Raw genomic sequence first — 27356 nt, forward strand, 5'->3', positions numbered from 1 at the left:
TATATATATATATATATATATATATATATATATATATATAAAAAGAAAGGCAAATGTGTGTTTTATTCACTTTATTTATTTATTAAATTTTGAAGAATACAACCCTTTCTAGTTCTTGAAAGGCCATGTGCAAAATGGTAGGGAGACCATGGACAGCAGCACTAAGAGGGGATAACCAAAACTGATACTATTGAGTGAAAGTCATGCCAATTAAAAAACCGTTTTAAAGGTAGGTCTGCAGGATGAGTCTGATCCTGTGAGTGTTATGCCTCCAGTAAATACAGGCAAAACTTATGACTGAATATTTGTAAAATATATTAATGTAAAACAAAACCAGTTCAGCCAGATTTTTGAAGCAATTCAGATTTATGTGCATGGCCTGAGCAGTTCAATTTTGCTACCCTCCAAAAAAGTTTTTGAAAACAAAACAACAGCAGTAAAAATATCTCTGTGACCTAGAATACTAGAATTGAGATCACTGTATCAGAATACAAACATACTCAAACGAAAATACTAAGTGTGAAACTAAGGAAACATCATTTCTCCCTCAGTGGAGTTTAACCTATTAATTCCATGAACTTGAGCATTTTTTTTTTAATGTAACAAAGTTCGAGACTTACTTTTATTGGTACTGAGCAAGATCTGAAGTTGAGTGCGTCCATCTGGATCAAGTCTGTCCACATTTGTATCTACAGATGTTGAGCAAGAAACTAGAGACTCACTTGATCCTATGAAGAAAAAAGTAGAATTTTAAAACAGAGCATTAATCATGATTGGCATCAGAGTGGTCTTTGCTATTACAAGGACAGGAGAAAAGCAGCTTACCTCTGAACACTGAGTAGCGAATTTTTGTAGACCCCTCAGAGCCTTCTAGATTAACTGACTGTATTGCTATATTAGGTTCCATAACTGACTCATTGCCCAAAGTCAAGGAATAATTCTCCATTTGCTCAATAAGCCTGCACAGAATGAAACATAGCAACTTAATATTCTAGAGATTTTGTCATAACATCAGATGTGTGTTGTCTCTCACATTATAGCAGAAAAAAATAAGCACAGAATGCACATAATCACAATGACTTTGTCACCCATCTAAAAATAACTGCTTTTCTTCAAATGGTCTTGCTTTTTTATATATACTTTTTAAAAATGTTCTGGTAGACTGCACCCAGTGAAGGTAACTTAGATGCCAGAAATCTAGACCTTAATAATTACAGAGTCCCCAGTAGAAACAGTCTTTCATTACAATGCCACACTTCACATAGAGGAATGGGGCTACCACCCAACATTGCCCAAGTATGAACTTCTAGTTGTTTCTGTGGTGGTCAGAATCAACTTCCATTTATTTATGTCCCTATTCTCACCCAAGTGCCCTGGGATCTTAAGCATCTCTTCTAAGTTGTTGATGGTTGATAGTTTCAAATGAAACCACAAAAGATTGGACCCTCGTGCTCTCTGCTTCGACTATGTACTACACACTGAGATTTTTGCAATGTTCTTTTCTATCCTGGCTAAACCCCATTCCAAATGTTTTCCCCTCATCACTCCATTTTATGAATTTTCAGCAACTCACACTATGTATTTCCCATTTGGTGATTAATGATCATAGCCCAGGACTGCTTTCACTAGGAGGAACTAATGACTCCGATCTGTGAAGAACATCATTTGAGCAACCAAATAGCTTCTGTTGAGTTCCCACTAACAAGTGCTGCGAAACATTCAGAGTACCAGGAGGAGCACCCTCTGGCTTACACAGGATAAAGGGAAAGAAAGATGTCCTAAACATATCAGAGTTTTTACTCTATGTTCATAAACACATTCACAGAGTTGCTCTTCTCACAGCTACTTCTTGGACCATTTTTTCTCTACCACATGATTTACCATACCCTTCTTGTCATAATTTATTAGGTTCAACATGGCCCCTGAATACAGTCCAATCCAGAGACTGGCCACAAACTAAAAGAAGGCATCAGATTCTTTCTTTTGGGAATTTTCTAGTCAGAGTAGCAGTTTTATCAGGATGATTTAGAGGAAGTAAGACAGGTCATTATATCACTGTGAGGACAAATACAAGTTCAAAATAAAATATTTAGGAATCAATCTAACAAAAGAGGTGAAAGACCTCTACAATGAAAATTACTACAGAACACTAAAGAAAGAAATTGAAGAAGACCTTAGTAGATGGAAAGATCTCCCATGCTCTTGGATAGGCAGAATTATCTTTATCAAAATGGCCATACTACCAAAAGCACTATACAGATTTAATGCAATTCCTGTTAAAATTCTAATGACATTATTCATAGAAATAGAAAGAGCAATCATGAAATTCATTTGGAAAAATAAGAGACCCAGAATAGCCAAAGCAACCCTTAGCAAGAAAAGTGAAAAGTGAAGCAGGAGGCATCATAGACCAGACCTTAAGTTATACTATAGAGATATAGTTTTAAAAAAAGGCATGGTGTTGGCACAAAAATAGAAACAAAGACCAATGGCACAGAATAGAGGACAGACAGAGACAAACCCACATAAATATACTTATCTCATACTGGACAAGGTGGAATAAACATTAGAGAAAAGATAGCCTCAACAAATGGTACTGGGAAAACTAGAAATCCATATTTAACAAAATGGAATTAAACCCCTATCTCTTACTCTGCATAAAACTCAACTCAAAGTGGATCAAGGACCTAGGCATTAAACCAGAGACCCTGCCCCTAACAGAAGGAAAAGTAGGCCTAAATCTTCATCACATTGGCATAGGAACTAACTTCCTTAACAAAACTTCTAAAATACAAGAAGTAAAATCAAGAATCAATAAATTAGATGGAATCAAACTAAAAAGCTTCTTCACAGCAAAGGAAACAATCAAGAACACGAAGAGAGAACCTACAGAATGGGAGAAAATCTTTACCATATACACTTCAGATAGAACATTAATCTCCAGGATATATAAAGAACTCAAAAAACACCCAAAACACCAAATAACCCAATCAATAAATGTGCCAAAGAACTGAACAGACACTTCTCAGAAGAAGACATACAATCAATCAGCAAATATATAAAAAAGTGTTCAACTTCTCTAGCAATTAGAGAAGTGCCAATCAAAACTACTCTAGGATTTCATCTCACTTCAATCAGAACGAAAGCTATTGAGAATACAAACAACAATAAATGTTGACGAGGGTGTGGGGGGAAAAGGCACACTCATACATTGCTGGTGGTACTGCAAATTGGTGCAGCCAATATGGAAAGCAGTATGGAGAATCTTTGGAAAACTGGGAATGGAACCACCATTTGACCCAACTATTCCTCTCCTCAGTCAATACCCAAAGGACTTAAAAACAGCATACTACAAGGACACAGCCACATTAATGTTTATAGCAGCAAAATTCACAATAGTAAAACTGTGGAACCAACCTAGATGCCCTTCAGTAGATGAATGGATAAAGAAAATGTGGTATATATACACAATGGATTACTCAGCATTAAAAGAGAATAAAAATATGGCATTTGCAGAAAAATGATGGAGCCGGAGAATATAATGCTAAGTGAAATTAGCCAATCCCCAAAAAACAAATGCCGAATAATTTCTCTGATTTAAGGATGCTGATCCATAATATGCTGCGTGGGGTTGGGGGTGGTAATGGAAGGATTAAATGAACTCTAGATAGAACAAAGGGGGGGGGACGGGCTGGGGATGTGGCTCAAGCGGTGGTGCGCTCGCCTGGCATGCGTGCGGCCCAGGTTTGATCCTCAGCACCACATGACAAACAAAGATGTTGTGTCCGCCGATAACTAAAAATAAATATTAAAAAATTCTTTCTCTCTCTCTCACTCTCTCTTTAAAAAAAAACAAAGGGGAAAAGGAGAGGGGGGAAGTGAGGGGAAAAAGGGGCAGGAAAGATGGTGGAATGCAATGGTCATCATTATCCTAAGTACATGTATGAAGACAGGAAGGATGTGATTCTACTTTGTGTACAACCAGAGATATGAAAAATTGCGCTCTATATGTGTAATATGAATTGTAATGCATTCTGTTGTCATATGTAACAAATTAAAATTTTTAAAAAATATAGTGGAGGGGGGATAGTAGAGGATAGGAAAGGCAGCAGAATACAACAGACACTAGTATGGCAATATGTAAATCAATGGATGTGTAACTGATGTGATTCTGCAATTTGTATACGGGGTAAAAATGGGAGTTCATAACCCACTTGAATCAAAGTGTGAAATATGATATATCAAGAACTATGTAATGTTTTGAACAACCAACAATAAAAAATTTTAAAAAATATAGTGAGTCTCAGTGAGGATCTTTATGAATAAAGCACATGAGTTTTAGTACAAATATAGAACCCAGAATAATCCAGAACATAGTTATCAAGAACATATGAAACAAGTATAGTTGGATTCTTCTTCTTTTTTTTCAATATAGCCTTGGAAAGCTAAATAAAGTTTAATCAAAATATACCAGGGTATTGGAAGAGAGCACTGAGGTATAGGATGGGGGCTGGCTGTGTATCCTGCAAATGATGTAAGTTGACTGTCCTCTGCAGCTCTGTACCTGGAGAACAGAGTTGGAAGAGCTCCTGCAATGGGTGGAGGTTACCCCTTGACCATGACCATGATAAAATAAGGCCAAGGAAACAAGTTCTAATCTACATCATCCCAGTCACTATCTCCCGGATGTAGCATTTACCATTCTAGGTAGTAACCAGACCAAGGGGAAAGCCAAGGACTCTGTCTGCATTTCAGATAAATCAGTCATTTGCTGCATTCATGAGAGAAATAGACGCCTCTATTTATGCTTCATCCTAGAAAGCTAAATGGCACTTTGTCAAGTTTTCTTTCCAATTGAGATTGTGCTTACGTTGTAAAGGCATTGTCATTATCAGTAGCAGCAGCTCTTTGAAAAGCATCTTCACTGGCATCCAGAAGTTGACTCACTGTTGTTACAGCAACTTTCTTTGCCTGCCAAGGAGAAGGCACTAATGATCACAGAAGACACCTCATACATTATCATCACCATCATGATGGTGAATTATTATGTAGCAAGTAGCATCTTTGTATGATAAGAGGAAAGGATATTTTTTTCAAAATTAAAGTTTTAGTTTTTGACCTATGTAAATGACAGAGAGACTCAAGACAAGGAAATGTTAAGGATGCTGATCCATAATATGCTGCGAAGGGTGGGGGGTGAAAATATAAATTAAGATAATGAATTAGGAGGCTTAAGTCTCTAAATATGATCTCTTAACATGATACTTCACAGAACCCTATCCCATTCCTAAGAACTCAAAGGCAAATGCAGAAACAAAATACAAAATACAAAAGCAGAAACAAAATAAGAAGAGTGCAGGGCTCTGATTGTTAATATATTCTAGCCCAGAATATCACTTATCAGTATCACTTACTAGTTATATAAGCTATCAGACTTAGTAAGATTATTTGTATTTTTTTACAATAAAAAACTCAGGAGTATGTCAGAGAGATGATCTCTTGGCATTTGATTACTATTTAATTGACTATTTTTACTAGTTAATCTTTCTATAAATTCTAAATTTTGTGGTCAATAGTCTTATTTTAATTAATTTGTGACTTGAATTTCACCTACCTTCTAAAGGACCTAGTGTAACTTTAAAAAACTTTTTTTGAAATAAGACATTTAAAGGGAATGGAAGAAAGGAGCTACGCCCATATTCCATGGGCAAGTACTGGGTTAATGCGTATTGGTGGTTTATAACACTACCAATTCTCAAGCTCTACCAACTGACAAATGTTCTCAAGCTCTACCAACTGATAAATGTTGAGTATGTGTCTTGTTTTTAGGTATCAGAGTTTACCGGGTTGTCATACCACAAATGTAAACTAGGCTTCAAGTTTCCCGAAAGGCTAGACCAAAAAGCAATTATGCTTATCACAAAGGAATCAGGGTTTAAAAGTATGTTCCAGAGTGAGTTCTCTGGAATAAGAGAGAGATGTTGAGGTCAAATGCAATTGGTAAACAAATTAATAAAGTAACAGAGACTTGTTCATGTCAGGATTTTCTGGAAGATTTAGAATAATAATGATCATTATAATTATCCCAAAGGAAGATATTTGCACAAGGACCCCTTTTTAAATTTCTTTGAACATCCTTTAGAAATAGTACTCTACAAAATGGTCTTAAGCAAAATTAACCTAGCCCAAATCATACCATGATATGAGGAGTAGAATTTGGTATGTCTTTCTACTGTCCCCCCCCCCCCAGCTTCTTTTATTAAAGTCTTGAGTTTTACCTCAGGTTCAGCCTTTCTGGATGCATTAAAGATTTGTCCAACCACTTTAGTAGCAGAAGTGATGTTCTCAGCAGTTAATTTACTGGCATCGGATGTTAAAACCTGGGCTTCAGCAGAAATATTCTTAGAGTCCACTGTGATATTGACTATCTGTTTACAAATTAAGCAAAAAAAAAAAAATCTCTAGCTTTATACAATTATATCTAAACACTTTGCAAGCAACTGCAGGCCAACAAGCTGAAATTTGGCTGAGCTGCAATCTCCTGAACATCACTTCCACCCAGCCATTTTCATGTTTGGTTCTTTCCTTGTGTAAAGGGCACAGTACATGCAGACCACAGTCTTTACTGGTTGCAAGGATTGATTAATACATATGCCTTAGCAAGAGCAGAGCAACTCCAGTATCTCCAAGGACCAATGCAGGTTCACTACTACCTGTTACAAAGTCCATAGATAGATGAGCACAAAAACTGAGAGCAAGTGATCAGAAATTCATGTAATTATTTTATGTGGCTGATAATAGAATAACAAATAATTTAAAAATTTGGTTTGCTTTTATGTATATTCATTTTGCTTTTCTATTATTGTATTTTACGAAATTATTGGTCAGCAATGGGTTGGAAGTTTTTTTAAGCTGGCTTTCAGCACAGTTTCGGACGCACTGGCCTACACGACCTCTCCAGGTACCAACTGGCCCCAAGGCTCTGTGCTGTGAGGCTGAAACATGCTAGTCTGTACTATCAGTAGTGAAGCTCAGTGTCAACGTTGGAGAGGGCTTAGTTTTCCACTAGATGGCAGCATCATTTCAAAAAATCAAACCAACTGTTACAGGCAATTCACAGTCAGAAATAATATCCAATCAGTAGACAAAAACATATAACTGTCTCATTCAATACCCAGGTCCCTGCTATGTGTGAGGTAGGCACTTTGCTAGATATTTTAGAGGTGTTATTATATGTAATAGAAACACAACATTGTAAGGCTCAGAGAGGTTAAGGAGCTCAACCAAAGCTCACCCACACAGCTTGGAAATGGCAGAGTCAAGAATTATACACTGGCTTGTCAGACTTCAGATTCTGCGGTCTTTCTTATACTCTGTATGATTGGCAGACACTTACACAGCCAAACTCCCTTCCCCAACCCACCCACACCTGCTTTTCTGTGATTAGGGAGTCAGGGCAGCATAGTGTGGATTTTAAAATTGAGACTATCGTCACTAGGCAAAACATTTCACCCCTCAGAATCATATTTTCCTCTTCTACAAAATCAGTGTACTAATACTTATCTGTGGTGTTATAATATTATGTATTATTTTTTTAAATTATTAACAGATGCAAAATGTTCATCACAGTACAAATAGTCCCCAACTCACCATGGTTCGACTTAAGACTTTTTGACTTTACAGTGGTGTGAAAGCAATACATATTCAGTAGAAATTGTACTTCGAATTTTGAATTTTTATTTTTTCCCAGGATAGTGATATATGATACACTATTCTCTCAGGATGCTGGACAGCAGCAGTAAACCACAGCTCCCAGTCAGCTACATGATGAGGATTAACAGCCAATAAAGTCCACAGTGTACTGTGGTGCTCGACAATGATGGCGTTGGGTAGGCTTGGTGGTTAACTGCATCTATAGTTTATATTTTCAACTTACAATGAATTTATTAGGACATAACCCAATCATTAGTCCAGGAGTATTTGTGCTTGGCATAAGTGTTCGTCAACTAACTAGTGCTATTACCTGCAATTGTTTGCAATATGGGAATAACATTTGCCTCACAGAAGTTCTATGAGAATTAAATTATATACATATAATTATATATATATAATGCCTGGCACATGAAAGAACCAACATAAAAGTACATTTCTTCTCCCCCCACCCCTTGCTTAGACCTTAGTGTTAGCTCTTCCATGTGTTGCATTTGCCTACACTCTTCATCAAAATAATTTAATCTGTATGAAAACATAGCTAGTCTGATGTACTTCCCATTCACCTGCTCATGATCACAGCCCAAGATCAGCATTACTGTCTCAGCGGGTCTTTGGTTATAGTTTTTTTTCCCTATTCATTCTGATCCAGCAAACCACCAAAATATCTCACTTTGGTCACAAATGTTAGGGATCTATTTTCAGTTAAAATGTCACTGGTCTCTAAAAATAAGTCCTTTTAGAATGTGGAATGGGTTATCATCTGCTGAAATTTGCCAAAGCAACAAGTTCAATTCCTCTTTTCCACAAATAGATGTCAACTTTAAACAAATAAGAGTGATTTTAGGTACTAGTTTTGTTATTTCTGTTTTATGAGTATGGGAAACATGGATTTGACCATCAAATATCTGAAAAACAAAGACTTTGCCCAGCATCAGAACTTCTAGTTGCCCATAAGATGGGCCCTGGGGCATACCTGATTTTCCAGGGTTTCCAGATTTTCATTGCAGTTTCCTATTGTGGCATTTTGTAATTCTATCTCTCCATATATAGACACATTGCACAGGCGGATTGCTATTGGAGAGCCAGCTTTAATTTTAAAAAAAAAGAAGAAGAAAAAGACATGGTCTGTAAAAATGTGCGCAGCAGCTACTGGTCCTGTTCACATGTTCCATCCCAATGTGACTCTACTGCTCTTCCCATCAAAAAGTGGACTAGATTCCTATATTTCCAGAATCCTGGCTGACCTGGAAATTACTTTGAATAGTAGAAAGTAAGGATTTCAGAGCCTAGGCTTAAAAAAGCCTTAAAGTTTCAGCCTTCATCCTCTTAGAATGCTGTCCTGGGACTATCATGTTAGGAAGCAGGTGTGACCTACTAGAAGACAGACCTGGCGGAGCAGAACTGAGGTGCTTGAGCTAACAGCCAGCACCCACATCCTGGATACGTGAGCAAAGCTATGTTAGACTTTCCAGCCCAGCCTAGCTGCCACAGGCAATGTACAGAACTGTGAGAAATCTAAACAATTATTGTTTCTGGCCAATAAGTTTGGGATGATCTAATACATAGCCTAGAAAAGTAAGTTAGTTTCTACAACAGTATTTCAGGTAAATATCACTTGTCTTGCTTTTTAAATCTGGAGTTCAAAAGACCAGTTGACTATTTATTTCCTTTGATGTTTGCTAGAAAGATTTACCTTCTAACAATCAGGGGCAAAATGCCTTTGAATTGGACATGATGGCTAAGAGATCAGAAACGTGTATTGAATTATTTGTCGATCTTTTCTTCTTTATGCAAATCTGGGTAACTCATAAAAGGCATATTTCTATTGTACTGCAGCACCTGTTAGATGTTTTGTTAGTTCTTAAGTGCTTCCTAAGTGATTTGGTTTATTTCCTGAGATAATCACCTAAGCCTCTCTACCTCACTGTCCTATGGTTAATACTTAAGTAGCTGCTATAGATACAATCATTAAAGGAACAGCTGATCAGAATTTTTTCTCAGGACCAGTTTTGAGCAACTTCTTCTTGGGGCATAACTAGAAATACTGAATTTAGATATTACTTCAACAACATTTAAGATAGAAAGTTAGAGTCACTCCTAATTTATATGATGTCTCCATCTCTACTCTATGACATATGACAATTTCTAATAAACATACAGGATGTAAATAACTTTTAAGTGACCACATGTCAGGTGCACCTTTTCCTCAGTATAACCTACAATTATTAATATCCCTACCCCCAAATCATTGAAATCTATTGTGGTGACTTCCTATAAAAAAACTTATTAATTAGAAGCAATTTTTTTTGTAGTTGTAAATGAGGAGCATGCCTTTATTTTATTTGTTTTTTATTTTTATATGGTGCTGAGGATCGAACCCAGAGTCTCATACATGCTAGGCAAGCACTCTGCTACTAATCTACAGCCCAGCCCTAGAAGCAATTCTTAATATGAAAATAAAAGTAAATTAAAGATGTGTACCTTTAAAATTATATTATGGACTTGACCTGAAATTCGAAGGTAAATATAATAATAATAAGCATATTTTCATAATAGTTGCTCAGAAAAGAAAAATAAATAACCCAATGAAAAATGGTAATTCTCTTCTCTCAAAAAACTTATATATATCAAACAAGCGTGATGACCTTCATGGATACATTACTGACATTTACTCTTCCTAATTCATAGCACACAATTATGCTTTGTAGGTTGCATCCATTTTATAAATCATTATGTAATACTTAAGATATATAAGACATATAAAAATAAGACAACAGGTACCCAGAGCCCATAGACCCACCACATAGTATAATATGGCATACAGAGTATGTATGGTAAGTGACAAAGCAACCCAAGTCCCTTTTTACTTTATGAGTTCGTAATGAAGAAGCTAGAAGGACCTATGTAAAGAGTAAAATCAGGAATACTAGAGTAATCATGAAATATGTGAGCAAAACAATTTGGATTCTGAAAATAAAATGCAGAGCTACATAATCACTTAGATTAAATAAGGTAAAGAAGTGATAGGAAAGAACGATTCAAGTAATTCACTTAGTTTTTCCAAGAGCCCTTGATATGCACAAATGTTTAAGTAAAATGTGAAATTCTCCTCAAGGTTGTTACTGATAGTGGTTCTATCAAATATTTTTGTAAATTATCTAGAATTGGCTGTATTCTTGGGGTATCTGGTTCTACTGGAAATGTGGGATTACCTGTAAGATTGAGAAGATAAAACTCAATGCAAACGAGGGACAGGAAAACATTTAGGGAAAATTATGACAAAATAGGCACACTATTAGGAAAAGGATCCATGGATTTCTAAAGGCTACGCCCAATGTGGCATTGAAATAAAACAATCATCAATATCCAGGATGTTATCAGGGATTGAAAAGGGAAAATATTATTTGCTCCTTTACTCAGAATGCCTCTATGAAAATAAGTTTGTCATGTTCAAGAAGGATATGATGAAGCTAGAGAGTATTCCAAGTTGGATAACTTAGATGATCAAAGAGATGAAGGCCTGCTGACTACAGACAGACTTAATTAATAACCTCTCTACCTGGAAAGTTGCAGTCTGAAAGTGGATGTAGTGTAAGTCTATAATCTAGACTAATTCTTTTAAATTGAGACAAACTAGTTCAAAATGAAAATGTTCACCCAATCAAACTCTAGGAGACAGAGTGAGCTGGACAGTCCTATCAAGTAAGGATTAAGAGGAATTTTCAAACAAACGATCCATATTAAGGATTTTAGAAAAATTACAACTATGTGAAGAACCACACAAACTTTGAACATTGACATCATAAAAGGGGACTAGGCTTTTCCTTGATACCTATTCCAGAGTTTTAATACTAGTTGGTGGGATGGTAGGTATGATTCAGCATAGAGAATATTAAGCCCAAAGAAAGAAAATTTTTAGAAAAAAACATACCATTTAAAGTGTTCTTGTCACATGTTTCCAAAGAAGTTCCATACCTGCCCACTGGAATTCTGGCAAAAGTAAAACCCATATAGGTACTATTTTCACAGAAATTAGCTGTAATGGAAAGAAATTTTTTTCATTAAAAATTATACTTCTCTTTTTCAAATTTGAACCCAGATAAAAGTCAAAGTTCAGAACCAATATAATGTAATTTGAAAGGTAATAGAATCTACTGGTCTTTTCTATCTGGTTAACTTACTACCATTAGAGTAACTAACCTGTTAGATAACAGATTCCAGCATACAAAATACATACCTAGGTAGAAGTAGAAGGTGAGCACTAATATACTAGCAAGGATAGTGTATATGAAATGAGTTAGAATCTTGAAAATTAAAAATATGCAGCTTACAGTGACAAAGGCCATAATGAAGATGTGGGTCAAAACAGAAAGGTGTGTGAGACGTAGTGGCTGGTAGGAATATAAGAAATGATAGGAAGGGGTGTGTAGGGCTCTGGATCCCAAGCAGGCAGCATAGAGTGTGAAGAGTATAAAGTACACTTCAGATCAAGAAACAGCCTTGAACTTGGATTCTGAGACACTATTGATTGCAATAAAACCACTATATCAATAACTCTTCAAGGAAAAGGAAGAAAAGACAAGAACTTCATTTAAGTATATAGGTAGTGGATAGGGAGATGCATCTCAATTTCAGAAAAGTTAAACATGTTAAAAATGTGATATTTTAAATAGGATAACATGGCATATCTGCAACTGAAAGGACCTGAGGGAACCATATGGCCCTAAATTTGAAGGAGACACACCTGTGAGTTTATAGAGAAAATTGACAGTCAATAAATGGACAGGGTGTATTGATTACATGGTTAAATCGCACTAGAGGGAAATTTGCCTTTGACTCTTGAGTTATTAAACACATCTTAAAGCCATCACCATTGTGCCCATTTACTGGCATTATGTCCATTAATTATAATTGATAATTCAAGTTTCCAGAAGTTTTGCTGAAGTTCTCATTAACACAAGGATCACCTAATCTCACCCTAGTATTGTCTCAAGTAACTTACCGATTGTACATCTCAGGCCCTTCCACTCTTCTGTACAAATGCATCTGCCGTTTTCCCAAGTTCCACCATTCCTGCAGAACACTGCAGGGGTGCTCGAGGGGGGAGCAACTGTTACTAAAGAAACAATAAATAACAGAATAATATGGGAACTGGCAGATTAGTTTCTCCTTTCACATCTGTGGATGTTTAACTCTGAATGTAAAACCATTACTTTGAGAATCATTACTGAGAAATATCCTTTGTAATATCATCATACACACACGCACACACACACACACTGAGAAGCTACACAAGATGCAGACTTCTAACTAGGTGCTATGCGTGGAGAGTAGGCCATGACTTGTTCAGAGTTACTCCACGATGTATGGAACAGTAATATTCAGGCTGTGCCTGACTCTGAATTACTCCATTTTGCCCAAAAGTTTGCCATCAGCTACTCCATTTGAGTACAAATGCTGAGGAGGAATGACTCTACACCTTATTTGTAGAAGCAAACAACCACTATCTTCCCAACACAACCATAGGCAAAAATTGGTAAATAATTTATATATGCCAACTTATCAAATTAAATCAGGAGCACATGGATGTGGGAGTGTCATAAGTCACATCAGGAATGCCAGTCACAGAAGCTTATCACCCTCACCAGATCCAACCCCTTCACCCAAGACCCATAAAAAAAGGAGTCCCTTAAGCCTGGACACAGCAGCACCCTGACCCTGTCAGCTGGTCACCCACCATGGCTCATGCCATGCCTGGGAAAATAACCACAAGGATAGATCTTCAGTCCTGCCCCTTTGGGTTTCAACATAGAGCAGTTTCTCTTGCCCATAAGGATGACACACAGCTTAATCTAAGCTGACACCTTGAGCTGACACTCTGAAACTGAAACTGCTATCCATCGGGGCCCTCTGCCTTGAGAACTCTGCAAAACTGGTTCTTTAAAACCCTTAGATGACCATCTATGATGACTCTTTGACTATGTGCATTGACATTCCTCTTTGCTTGTTATTCTTGGCACAGCATTCTAAAACCCTGTGGCTATCTAAACCCCTTTAAGGCTTTCTTTTATGTGTGTGTGTGTGTATGTGTGTGTGTGTGTATATATACACACACACACACATACACATATATATGTATATGTATATATATAATTTTTGAAATATGATGTATGACTTGAGTGTTATAGATATTAGAAATTAAGATTGGAATAGAATAAATGAACTTGTGACTGCCTGGCTTATGTATCAGGTGACCCATGAGTATTTGATGAATTGTCACGGCTGAAAATGGTGTAGTTTGTAAATTTATTGTTATTCAATAAATTTTGACATTGTGGAAAGATACAAGTGTCTGTATTAATGCCTCAGCACATTAGCAACACTATGGATACCATAAGCATTTTTTGTTTTTTGTAGTACTGGGGATTGAACTCAGAGTCTTTCACATTCTAAACAAGCACTGTACACTGAGCTATAATCCCAGCTCTTTTAATTTTAATTTTGAGAGAAGGTCTCACTTAGTTACCCAAGGTGGTCTCAAACTTCTTGTCTCGGTCTCCCAAGTTGCTAGAATTACAGGTATGCACCATTATACCAGGCTCAAAAGACATGCTTGAAAGATACAACACCTTGACCAAGGAGATTAGAATCCCCTGAGAAAGAGGAAATTATACAGATGGGAGATAGATAGATAGACAGACAGACTGAACAAGTTAACGTGAAGACTTAACTACTTCTAGAACACAAAGGAGAGATATTGAGGCCAAAGGTAACCTAAACCCAAGAGGACTTTCCAGAAGAGGTGATATTTGAGTTGGATTTTAATATTAAATCAACAAAAGCCAGATGAAAATGGGAGACTCAAGCAGGCAAAATCAGAAAAACATAGAAATTTTTGATGTGTCAAAAAAACAGAAAAGAGATTAATATTCAGCATTAGTTCTATGTGTGAACAATAGGAGGACATCGGCTGGACTGGGAAGGGCCTTTAGACCATGCCAAGGAGATTTCATCCTGGAGGAATAAAGAGAGGTCTTCAACAAGGGAGTGACATAAAGGCCCAAAAAAGAATTAAACATAAAGTAAAACTTTATAAATTGCACTTAATCAAAATTAGAAACTGCTGTTCATCAAAAGGCATTGCTAAGAAAATAGAAACAGAAGCCACAGACTGGGAGAAAATATTTTCAATGCATATACATGACAAGGAGATTGTATACGGAACTGTAAATAAGAATTATTAATCAATCTGTAAGTTAGAATTGTAATTTTGTAAATTGTAAAGAATATACATTAATCAAAAGAAATACAAAATTCCACCTTTTCAGGGCAAAATACTTGAATAATCTCTTCATAAGAGAAGCTGTAGCGACAGGCAATTGGCACATGAAACAATTGCCTGGCATCTTTGTCACAGGAGAAAACCAAATCACAGCCATAGTGAAATACCATTTCAGGCCCCACTTGAATAAACAAATAGATCAAGAGAAGAGAATAGTGTCCATAAGTAGACTCACAAGTGTAGCCAACTGATCTTTGACAAAGGAGCCAGTAGAGTTCAATGGGAAAAGGCGTCGCTTCAACAAATGCTACATGTCCACAAATGAAAAATGAATCTAGACCTAGACTTCCATCTCTTACAAAAATCATCTCAAAGGGGATCACAGACCTAACATAAAATGTAAAACTATAAAACTAGAAGATAGCAGAAGAATATCCAGGTGACCTTAGGTGTAGCCATGAGTTTTTAGATACAATATCAAGTTATCTATGAAATATATATATATATATATATATATATACATATATATATATATATATATATATATAATTAAGACTATTTTGAAGTTGTTTATCCTTCCATCATAGTTTATACTATTGTCATATCAAAGATAATCAATTTGTAGCATTTACATGTAGAATTTTTACTACCAATTCAATTATTTTTTAATATATTTACTTTATTTATTTTTATGTGGTGTTGAGGATCGAACCCAGTGCAAGCAATCAACCGCTGAGCTACAACCCCAGCCCCTCAATTATTTTAATGGCTATAGTTCTATTTAGTTTTTTTTTTCTTTTTTTGGGAGGGTAATTTTAGGTCATGTATATTTACTTAGAAAATTGTCATTTGACATAAGATTTATATTATCTGGGATAAAGTTTTCTATGATATTTGCTTATTATTTTGTTTAAATCCTACCTTTCGCTGTTGTGACCCTTCTTTTTGTGCCTATTGCTTAATTATGCCATTTCATTTGGATGAATCTTGATAGAGATTTATCTACTAAAATTTGTTTTTTCAAAAAAACCTGTTTTTTTATTTAGTTGATCTTTACTCTTGTTTCTTTTATTGTCATCCCACGAATTTTCTTATTTTTATTATAATCAAATATTCTTCCTTAGAATTTGTTCCCTTTTTAACTTTTAAAGTTCAAATGCTTAAATCACTAATTTTTAATCTTTCTGGTTATTATATAGACCTAGAAGTGTCACTGTAAATATATTTTTAGTTGTGTCCAAGTTGTTACATAAAAATGCTTCTATTGCAGTTTTGAACATTTTGTAATTCTCATTTGATTTCTTCTTTGAAATACTTAAAATAATTTTGTTCTACTTGTAACGTATTTTCTTGGATATTTTATGCATTGCCACCTAAATTATATTGTATTATAGTTAAAAAGCATAATCTACATGGCATTGATTCTTCAGTACCTACTGAGACCTTCTGAAAATAGTGTACTTTCTCCACTTATTGTGGCCATGCTAATATATAAGTCTACTATATCTTGTTAGATGTGCTTTTCATACTTCTGAATCCTAGTTTTCTCCACTTGAGCAATCAATTTCTCATAGAAGGGTGTTAGATGGAAACATTCTGATTGTAAATCTGTATATTTATCTGTATAATTTTATTCAGTACTGCTTTATGAACTTTGAGTCTGTATTATTTGATGAATAAAAACACAGGATTATGAGTTCTTCCTGACTGGATTATTCTATCATTGAATCATAAAACTCATTCTTCATATTGTTCTTTACCTTAAAGCCTTTTTTCTGATTTTAATATTGCTAACTTAGTTTTCTTTTGTTTTTGTTAGTATTTGCCTGCAACTGACTTTTCCATAATTTTATTTTTACCAACAATGTCATTAAATGTTAAATGTTTCTTGTTAAACTGTATTAGCTACATTTTTGTTTTGCTTCAAAGATATCCCATATGACAATATTTCTTTAAGCAAATGAGTTTAAACTTCTTAAGTTTGTGTTTGTCATTTCTACAGTTATTTTGTATTCATCCTTACTTTATTTTTCCAATATTATTCATATTCTTTATTTCACCGTTTTCTAGCATTTTAGTATTTTTTAAAAAAATCTCCTGCAATATTAGTCTTTTGAAACACAGAAAACAATCTATGACTATTTATATTTGCCAAAAAGTTTGTCAGTTTCTTTTTTGCCTTCATACCTTATATTGTACACCTTCCCTGGATTCAATTTCTTTCTTTCTGAATTTAATAACACAATTTAATAATGTTTTCAGCGGGGGCCTGTAATTTCCCCACACCCCCACAAGCTGGAATGTGCTTCCTGTCCCTGTGAATGCACTGAAGCCACAACCTCTAGGGCTTACGCCAAGGCCTGCCCACCACTGTGATATCAGCTTTTTTCTCTGTTTCTGCCACCTGGCATTGACTTCAAGAAAGAAAGCCTGCTTGTGTATTTGAATTATTATATATTTATTCATAACATGTAGATGTTTGTAAGCAAGAAGAAAACCTATCCATGGCTATTCATTATGCCTTTTGCCCTAAAACTCATTTCTTAAGGGGTATTTTGACAACTCTTAGAAGAAGGGTCATGGCTTACCACAGTGCAGTTGAATAGAAGGCACCTAACAAATATTTGCTGACTGGCTTCTTTGCCATTTGCATTCTGGTTGAAAATATCTAGTCCAAGCTGAATTACCTACTCTACTGTCAGATTTGTATGTTTAACACCTTGTACTATGCACTTCAAGACTCTAAAATTCCTAAATCATTCTTGAGATATAGCAAAAGTAGTACTGACATCATTAAGACTCCAAATCTTATATAAAGAAATCAGACTCAGAAAGATGAAGTGGATTCTTTGTAACGCATAAGTACTTTTTGAACTGTGGACTCAAGAAAGACATTAGCTATTCTTTAGCCCAACCCCTTATTCTACATAAAAGCTCACTGATTTGTGCAAGAGCAGCAATTAGCTGGTAGCTGAGCAGGGGCTGGACATGAATTTCCTTGCTACTGACCAAGGTGTTCCTGCTTCCTTCTCACAGTGCCTGCCTCTACCACACAGCATAAGCAGCTTCTTCATTTTACTTGCTGATTCACACACTAGAACACATTTAACAGCAGTATTTTTTCGTTTTAACACCAGCAAGATAATAATCATATTTCTCTACTTTGTTTTAAATTGTAATATATCAGCAATGCTAACACTACATTCAATACTTTCATTACACATTTTGAAAGATTAAGTGCAGAACATATAGGACACATACACTTATTGCTGCTTGAGAAAGTAACATAAAATAATATTAAAGACTCCAAAGGGAAAATATGAATTTCTTATCCTAAACTAGACAAAATTAGAATCTGCTTTTGAAAAATATAGTTTAAATAGTAGGGAAATAAAAACATTTTTCCTAGTCAAAGAAATTATATCAAAGATCCTTTCTAGTGTTTCTCTCAGTCCTTTGTAATATAAAGTCCAGGCATCCATTTGTCCCAGACCAGGAATTTAAAATAAGTAGATGGAAGATAAATTTAACCCTTAAATGAGAGGACAACATTTAGGAAAATACAATTATTTTTTTAAGAAATAAACCCTGAAAGATGTATACAAATAAAATACATATAGTGTTCATTTAAGGTAAAAGTTGTTCACCATTAACAATATCTGGTTAAATATTTCAATAAACTTGTTAAATATTTTAATAAGCTTTCCCTGCTGGTGCAGTGTAGCATGAACACTGAAAAGCAAATACAGGAAGATTACAGTCATGCTTACAAGTCTTTCTGTTTCTGTTCTGAGCTAGTCAATTGAACTTAATGATTAAACCTACTATGGACTTTTGGTTTGATAACTTAAGTCTCAATCCAAAGGTCTGATTTAGGTCAATGGTATCTATTCCAAGTATAATTCAGGGAGTGGAAAAACTATGCTCTGTATTGAATGATCTAAAAATTCAGAAATTATAGAATAGTAGCTAACACTTATTGAGTATTTATAATGTACTAGGCATCCTCTTAAACATTCAAATGCATTAGGTCATTTACTCCTCAGAGCAGCACTATGAGGCAGGATTTACTATTAACCTCATAAGAGGTCAGAAAACTGAGGCACAGAAATGTTGAGTAAGTTACTCAAAGTCACTCATCTGGTAAGTGGCAGTATTGAGATTTACACTGAGGCAGTCTAGATTTCAAATCCCCCTGACCCCACTCTTAAGCACACAGCCTTAACCACTATATCTATAAAGATCTTTAACAACATGCATCATCAGAGACCATCATGGGTGGTGACAATACCCAGAATTTCAAGTAAAAATATCTAACACCTGGAAACCCAGGAATAAACCACTAAGCCAAGAATCTAGCCTCTTAGTTTAAGACAGTGACTTTTAAAATGGGATCAGCACTAAATGTCACTGTTCTGATATTAAAGTAATCCATGCCCCTTGGTCAGTTACATAAAAAGATGTATCCCTCAAACAAGAATCCCTTCCCTTTCATAGAAACCACTGTTTTCCTTATTTAGAGGGTGGATATGTGAGGCAGCAAGAGAGGTGAATGGTAAAGGAATGGAAGTGAGATTTTTAACAGCAGAATTGAGACTGAGAAACACCACTGTGGCCTGAAACCTAGATTCCTCCATCCAAAAAACACTTCAGAGAAGTGTTTTTAAACCCCAAATGCAACTGTCCTCCAGGAGTTAGATTTATTACTGAGATTAGCAGTACAGGAAGTACTGAAATCTAGAGAATTGAAAGCCAAGTATCCATGGACAGATTATTTTCTAAGAAACAATAAACTCTCCTTGACCTTTCCTGACAACTCACATTTTCTACTGAAGAATTATTAGTGTTATAAAATCTGGCTTTGCAGTTTGGGGCTATTTCAACCTACTGAAATCTCTTGTTAGGCTGAGGAACAGGTATGTTCTGTTCTGTGGCAAGGAACAAAGGTTAGACTATCTGGAGAGAAGGAAATGAGACGCAAGTGAACAGGAAGTTCTTGGGCCAGGAGCAGTGTGGGATATGGTCAAATAAGGTGTAATAGCACTGCCAGTGTGTTTTGAGGTAAGACATTCTCTACTAATAGAGGTTAAGAAAACACCCCACTGCCATTGTGATTATGAACATCTGTCTATATTTACAGTAGGCTTAGCTCAAGTTGGAAAATGTCAAAGGAAGGAAATATAATAAAGCCTAATTATATTTTCATTTTACTTTCATCATCAAATGTAATGGAACCCAAAACCCATGCTGCTTTTTGTGGTACAAGCCTCTTGCTATTGAAAGCACAAAGCCAACAGAGACAGAGCACTTAGGCTTGTCCATTCTGAAAATACATCAGACGAGGTGGATGTTTTTCTGTGGAGCATGCCTAATTTGAAAATTCCAGCAATCTGGCAAAACTTAGATTTGCTCCAATATATAGGCATCCTACAACATTGCTGATCACATGGTTAAACTAAAGAGGCCAATTGGAGAGATCTTAAGCGAAGAGTCCTAGAAATGGTGATATGGTGCATGGCTTGGAGTAGAGAAAGAAAACTAAAGTGATACCTTTCTTTAAAAAGTCCAGAATTGTATTTCTTTTAATACTTTAAAAGACATTATAAGGAACAGGTGGTAATGTTATTTCCTTTCTTAACTATTTGACAATTCTTATTTCATGCTATGGACTGAATATTGTGTCCCCTTGTTAAAACTTTCCAATGTGAAGGTATTAGAAGTTGAAACTTTGAAAGGTAATTAGTTCATGAGGGTAGACCATGCCCAAATGTAATTAATGCCATTAAGGGCTGTACAGATAGAATTTTCCTTTGATACCATATAAGGATATAGCAAAAAGCCACCTTCTCTGAAGGAGGAAATAGGCCTTTATCATATACTGACTCTCCCAGTAACTTGATCTCAAGAATTCTTAGCCAATAGAACTGTGAGAAATAAATTTCTGTTGCTTATCATGCGTCAAGAAATAAGTTTCTATTGTTCCAGTAACCCAAATGGACTAAGCCCAGTTTCTGGTTGTCACATGAGTCTTCTGTTCACTCATTAATTATGTTTGGGAAGCTATCATGCAAGTCCTATTCTAGGTGTAGGGAATGCAGTTTACTAAGTAGGCCCTCCTTCTCATGGAACTCTCATTCTAGAAATGGGGAGACAATTAACCAGTAAACAAGTTAAGTAAGAAATTATCCAGGATAAAAGCTATGACAAAAATACATGTAAAACAGAGCAAAGAGGGTGATACCAGCCTGGGTGGGTAGGAAAGATCTCTTGAAGGAGGTGACACTCAACATGAGACTAAAATCATCAGAGAAGGAGCCATTCGTGTGAAACTCTGGTGAGGAGTGTTCCAGGTAAATGGACATCATTAAAGAAGAACTTCAAGTCTAGACATTGAAAATGGATAGGTAATCTTGTGCCTGGGAACACAGATGGAGAAAATTTTACACTTGGCAATATATCTCATCATGTCACTTGGTTGAAAAAGATCATTATTTTTTTTTTAATGGTTCCATCAGTGGCATGTAGAAATGATGGACTTCTCCAATAATCTTGAAAGAAATCTAACCTATTCCCATGAAATTCTGTTTTCTTTGTCAACCCAGAGCCTTAAACTGTGCAGTTTTAACAAGAGATCAGTAAGGAAATAGGAACAGAATTTTAAAATACTTCTCTATTCCTAGCATCCTAGAGACTATGTCTTGAAGTACTTGTTTGATATTTAAACCAATGATCCATTTTAAGAAATAATTAGGAAAACTAACACTTAGAATGATTAGAGTTGAGCTCCTTCATGTCTTGTTTGATAGGTATTAGATGTTTGGATCTATGTGAATGTGAGAACTCTTTCCATTAAAAGCAGCCAATTATCAGGATGAATACTGCTAGGAATGCAGTCTCTTTTGCGGTTCTTGGTTAGAAGATCAATGCAGACAAGTATAACTTAGCGAAGCTGAAGGAAGAACTTTGCACATCCTAGTACAAGGTGGCAAATCCATGACAGTTACTCAGCAGCCAAAAATCTATGGACACCACTGAAGACTCAGTAAGCCTTAAAACTGAAGCATGACTAAAGCTACACTCTATACACTGCATTAATAATGTAGATCTCATTGACTTGAAGACAATCTTACTTCCCCAAAGAGCCTGACTTTGCCTAGCAAAACAACAGACTGCCCTGATTCTGCTGCTTACTGCACGTCTTTGTGAATTAGGTTTTTCAGCCACTGCTATCTCAAGAAGAAAAAATAAGTTAATTGATTCGGGTCTACCCTTGTCTTCTCTGTAGGAAAGTTAAGATCACAGATACTAAAGTTAAAATGATCAAGTTCAAATCCACACCTAGCATTTTCCAGCTATGTAAGCATGAAATATTCTCAAGAGCCTGAATTTCCCCCACTTGCAACATAGAACATAATATCAACTCCAAAGGCGGTTGTGAGATTAAATGATATAAAATATGTGAAATTTTCAGCACAATGCTTAGAATATAGAAAAAATTTTTGATATTATAGGTCTTTTAATGATCAAATGCATAAATAGCATGCATATCATCATATTAGTGTTGGTCCCCTATGGCCAAATAACAGTAACTTCTCATTGAAATTTAATTAGACAGGATTTTTTTTTCTATTTTTCACTAAGAAGCTATCACTTTCTAATGAAAAATAAAAATGAGACATAATTTATACATCTGCTTACGTTAACAAAATTAATTTTGACTGCAGTAAAATTACATTATCCAAAATTTAACATGTATGCTTGTGTACATTTTTTCTGAATAAGACAATCATAGTTTAAATGAATTTCTCAGAGATATTCATGACCTTTATTCCCCTAAAAAATTTTAAAAACAATATATTTCTATACCTATGTAGAGGAACCAAAAGAACATCCAACAATTATAGGAGATGAGATGGTGGGATGGGATGGGATAGGATGGGATGGGATGGGATGGAATGGGATGGGATGAATAGGATGGGATAGGATGGAAAGAGGAGCAATAGACTGAAGGAAGTGAGTGGGAAAAAAATGAAGTGGAATGGAACGAACACACTATGAATAAATAAAATGGACAAAGCAAACAGCAACAGTAGATAGTACCAGTCTCCATCCTTTTCTTTAAACAAAAGTGATGACCCTCCCCTTTTCTACTGGGTTTAATAAAAAATTGAGGGATGTCTTCATATAAAGATTCAATTGGAAAATTCAGAACAATGGAAAATTTAGTCTTTTATGAGGAGCTAGTATGCTTCTGCTTTTAGAAATGGGACATTTGTTACTCTGTTCTTCCTTTGGGGTCTTAGTCTTATTTTGTATTTATTTTAAGCAGCTCCCCCTGAGTCTTTGGATTTCATATAATCTATCCCCCTCCCTACCTTATTCTTCATGTTGTTTTTGCACTTTGGTCTTTGTTTTATTATTTCTATTCTGTGTCCTTTTAAAATCACCACAATTTTTCCCTTTAAAACTAGATGTTATAAATAAAGGAAAAGAAGACTTCTTAAATATTTACCCTTTAAATGAAGCTCCTCAATTTAGCAAGCTTACCAGGGAGAAATATCTCTAGTTCACAATTTTTTAAAACCTAAAATAAATTATTTTACAAAACTTAAGCAAACAAAAGTACATTTTCCCCAAGTTTAAATCTTATGTTTTTCTGATCAATTCTTTTCCTAGTTCTCTAAATGATATTAATACAGTATTCTCTAAATATTATTCCTTGGGGCCAGAGAACTGCAGCCCATGTATTTGACCCCTTTTGTTCTCACTGGGGACCTTTGCAGTCATGCACTGTGGTCCTACAGCAGTCTACTTAGAGGGCAGATGGCCTCTCTTCCTGCCTCTCCTGACTGGCATTAGTTGCCCCTATTTACTCAGTTTCATCAGAAATGTTCTCTATTTTGGGGCACAGCATAGAGATTGTTGTGAGCTCTGAGGGCTCTCCTTAACGCCATCGTCTCATACACTCCTGCCCCTCCTAATGCCATTTCACACGTTAGCAATGTACACACCAGGAGACTAATAACTACATGTTGAATAACCAGGAAAATTATTTTAATATCTTAATTTTTAGTTGTTTTCTAACTATAAAAAGAGGAAAGAGGAAAGCCTGTATGCAAACTCTGAGGTCATTTTACTGACAACTCTATTGTTTATTTCTAAACATCCTTGTTGAAATGAAATTTTATTCTGCCCATGTTTGATTGGCTGTGAGTACCCATAACTATTTACCTTAATTGCGTAGAATTAAACAAATCCAAATGTATTACTAATGACTTTAATTATTACTCTTTAAGTCAGTCAAGAGTTAAAAGAGCATAAAAACTCAACTATGTCATCCTTCATGCTGCCTATTCACACACCGTGTGTATTTATACATATACAGCTGCCTGCTGGCCATCATTGACTCTTGTATTTCATAATGGCAATGTGGTGGGCAGCCTTAGCCTGGACAAGCTACTTTCCAGCATTGTTACGTCAGGTGGCATATGTCAGGGACAGAGACTCATGCCTTCTCTCTCTCAAAGTAAAACGAAACAGGGTGACATTACCTCTCTGGATCCTTATCACTGTCCTCCAGATGCCCAGTCCCAAAATGATGGCCGTCAGCAGCCCACATGCAACGGCTACCAGCACCCTGAGGTCACAGGGGCGGCAGCGAGCCATGGTAAAGGCACAGATCTACTCCTTGCTGAAAAGCAACTAACGTGTCTTCTCCTTGAGCCAAGAACTTTAATAAGAAATTGTCCTAAAATATAAAAATGATTCGTCCTTTCAGTGATGGATCAGGAAGGTGTTTTTCCAATTTTGGGGAGTTTTGAGGTTAATCCAGAATGCAGTTCAAATCACCTAATAAAAAGTGCATATTCCACTTGCATTGTCCCCAACCTTCACTGAAGGAGAACATGAAAAAACTGATTGATTGTAATTACTGGTAAAAGAAGATAATGCAGGGCAATAAAGAAGGGGAGGGATTAGCTAAGAGGGTCAAAGGGTAAATATCCAGACAAGGAAGAGACTGAAGGAAGGGAACAAAAAAGAAGGATCCAGAGAGGAAATCAGGAAGGCAGTGGAACCTGGTGGTCAGCTACAGCTCAGCTTCCTGTGCTTTTGTTTTAGGAGGGTCCAGCACAGGTAGAGGAGCAGGGGCTTCAGGCCATGCACCTCTCTGTTGGGAAATGAAGTATATTATCAAGGAGAGAACAGACAGCAAGAGCTGCATGTGATTCTAGCGCTTGAAGTTTTTAAGGGGCCTACACATTGACAGCTGCAGTTGGTGAGTAGACATACTGATTTAGTGCTTTGCAAAACACTAAAGCCTAGAATTACTTAATTACATTTAAGAATTACTTAAATGTGCCCCCTAACCCATCCCCAAATTCATATTCCATCTGAGTTCCTACAAACTGGTTTCTCTCTGGCGCTTCAGATCTAACTCTATTGCCAGGATCCCAAGTTCTTCTTCTCACTCCTTACCTATCCCAGAATGAATGAATGAGTGAATGAGCACCCACCTCCTCTGAGTTCTGTTTATAGTGGACAGAACAGATGCTCTGGATGCTCCCTCCACTAATCAAAACCACATTTATTAAATGCCTTCAATATGTCAAGATCATTACGAGACATGGACAAGTCCTCAAAGAACTCATATTCCCTTAGGGATGAGATACGGAGATATAATACCTGGTAAGTAGTAACTATTAAGGTGAAAGATAATAAAGCATAGTTCCTACAGAATACTAAACCATTAATTCCTTTAGGGAGTATTTAGCAAGGTTTTACAAAATATATTTTACATTTAAGGTGATTTTTTTGGTTGACTCCCAAACAACTATATATGTGTGTGTGTGTGTGTGTGTGTGTGTGTGTATGTTGTATATAATAACAAAAAAATCACCTTAAATGTAAAATATATCTTGTAAAACCTTGCTAAATACTCCTTAAAGGAATTAATGGTTTAGTATTCTGTAGTAACTATACTTAATATGTATACATATATACATACCCCCCCAATCTCTTTTTTAATGTTAGGGTTCATGTCCCCTAATGTTAGGGCTTTAGGGGACATGACTGTAAAGCCCTAACATTATCCAACTCTGGAGTTTAAGAAAAACACACTAATGTAGTACAAAATGAAAGGACTTAGAGGTACTGATGAAGTACAAATGAATGCAAGTCCATTATTTCAGTTATTGTGAATATGTTAAAAGTATCTTTTTCATATATGTCTGCATGTTGTACACACAAAATGTCTGGAAGGGTACATAAAAAATTTTTCATGGAAATCTGGAGTGGTCCTGCTTGAAAAAAAAAAAAAGAAATCTGGAGTGGAACAAACTTTTAAAAATGTTATATCCTGGGCTTGGGTTGTGGCTCAGCGGTAGAGCGCTTGCCTAGCATGCACGAAGCCCTGTGTTCAATCCTCAACACCAAATAAAATAAATAAACAAAATAAAGGTATTGTGTACAACTAAAAAATAAAATATTAAAAAAATGTTATATTCTTTTTAAAACTTCACGTTTTCCCTTGTGTTTGTGTGTGTGTGTGTGTGTGTGTGAGTTCAATCCCTGGTAATAAAATATATATATATATTTTATTATAAATATATATAATAAAATATATAAATATATATTTTTTATTACCAGGGATTGAACTCAGGGGCACTCTACCATATTTTAAATTAGATTACTCATTCAATAATAAAAATTAAAATGTTCAATAAATAATAAATCTGAGAAAAGGAATTAGCACCTAGTAGACACCTACAATATACCAAGTATGGTGTGTATATATATATATATATATATATATACACACACACACACACACACACACACACACACATATACACACACACACAATATGCTTGTTATGGTTTAGATATGGGGTGTTTCCCAGAAGCTCATTTGTAAGACAATGCAAAGAAGTTTAGAGGTGAAATGATTGGATTATGAGAGACTTCACCTAATAAATGCATTATCCCCTGATAGGGATTAATTGGGTGACTGTAGACAGGTAGGGTGTGACTGGAGGAGGTGGGTCATTGGGGGTTATGCCTTTGGGGTTTATATTTTATATCTAGAGAGTTGAGTCCTCTCTCTCTCTCTCTCCCTCCCTGCCCCTCCCCACCAGTGCCATGTTCCCAGGTGCTTTCCTCTGCCACACATTTCTACCATGGTGTTTTATCTCATCTCATGTCCCAAAGAATGGGGTTGGCTGTTTATAGACTGAGACTTCTGAAACGTGAGCCCCCAAAATAAACTTTCCCTCCTCTAATTGCTCTTGTTAGACCTTTTAGTTGCAATGAAAAAGCCAAATAAAATAATACTTTACATATTTTTGCCTAATTTGTTCCATGTA

At 35.8% G+C, this 27356-nt stretch overlaps 1 protein-coding gene across 1 annotated transcript in view; it reads right to left on the reverse strand.

Annotated features, from left to right (window-relative positions):
- Adgrg7 (adhesion G protein-coupled receptor G7) overlaps positions 1-24661 on the reverse strand; it is a 67857-nt gene extending 43196 nt beyond the window's left edge. Inside the window, exons 1-8 of the mRNA XM_015478287.1 lie at positions 24547-24661; positions 12716-12829; positions 11645-11749; positions 8687-8799; positions 6279-6428; positions 4871-4971; positions 826-959; positions 621-728 (exon numbers count right to left, since the gene is read on the reverse strand). Coding sequence (XP_015333773.1) covers positions 621-728; positions 826-959; positions 4871-4971; positions 6279-6428; positions 8687-8799; positions 11645-11749; positions 12716-12829; positions 24547-24661 — 940 coding nt within the window. The remainder of the gene's footprint in view (positions 1-620; positions 729-825; positions 960-4870; positions 4972-6278; positions 6429-8686; positions 8800-11644; positions 11750-12715; positions 12830-24546) is intronic.
- Positions 24662-27356: the final 2695 nt, after the last annotated feature.

Source organism: Marmota marmota, unplaced genomic scaffold, assembly GCF_001458135.2.
Source record: "Marmota marmota marmota unplaced genomic scaffold, marMar, whole genome shotgun sequence".
Classification (NCBI taxonomy): domain Eukaryota; kingdom Metazoa; phylum Chordata; class Mammalia; order Rodentia; family Sciuridae; genus Marmota; species Marmota marmota.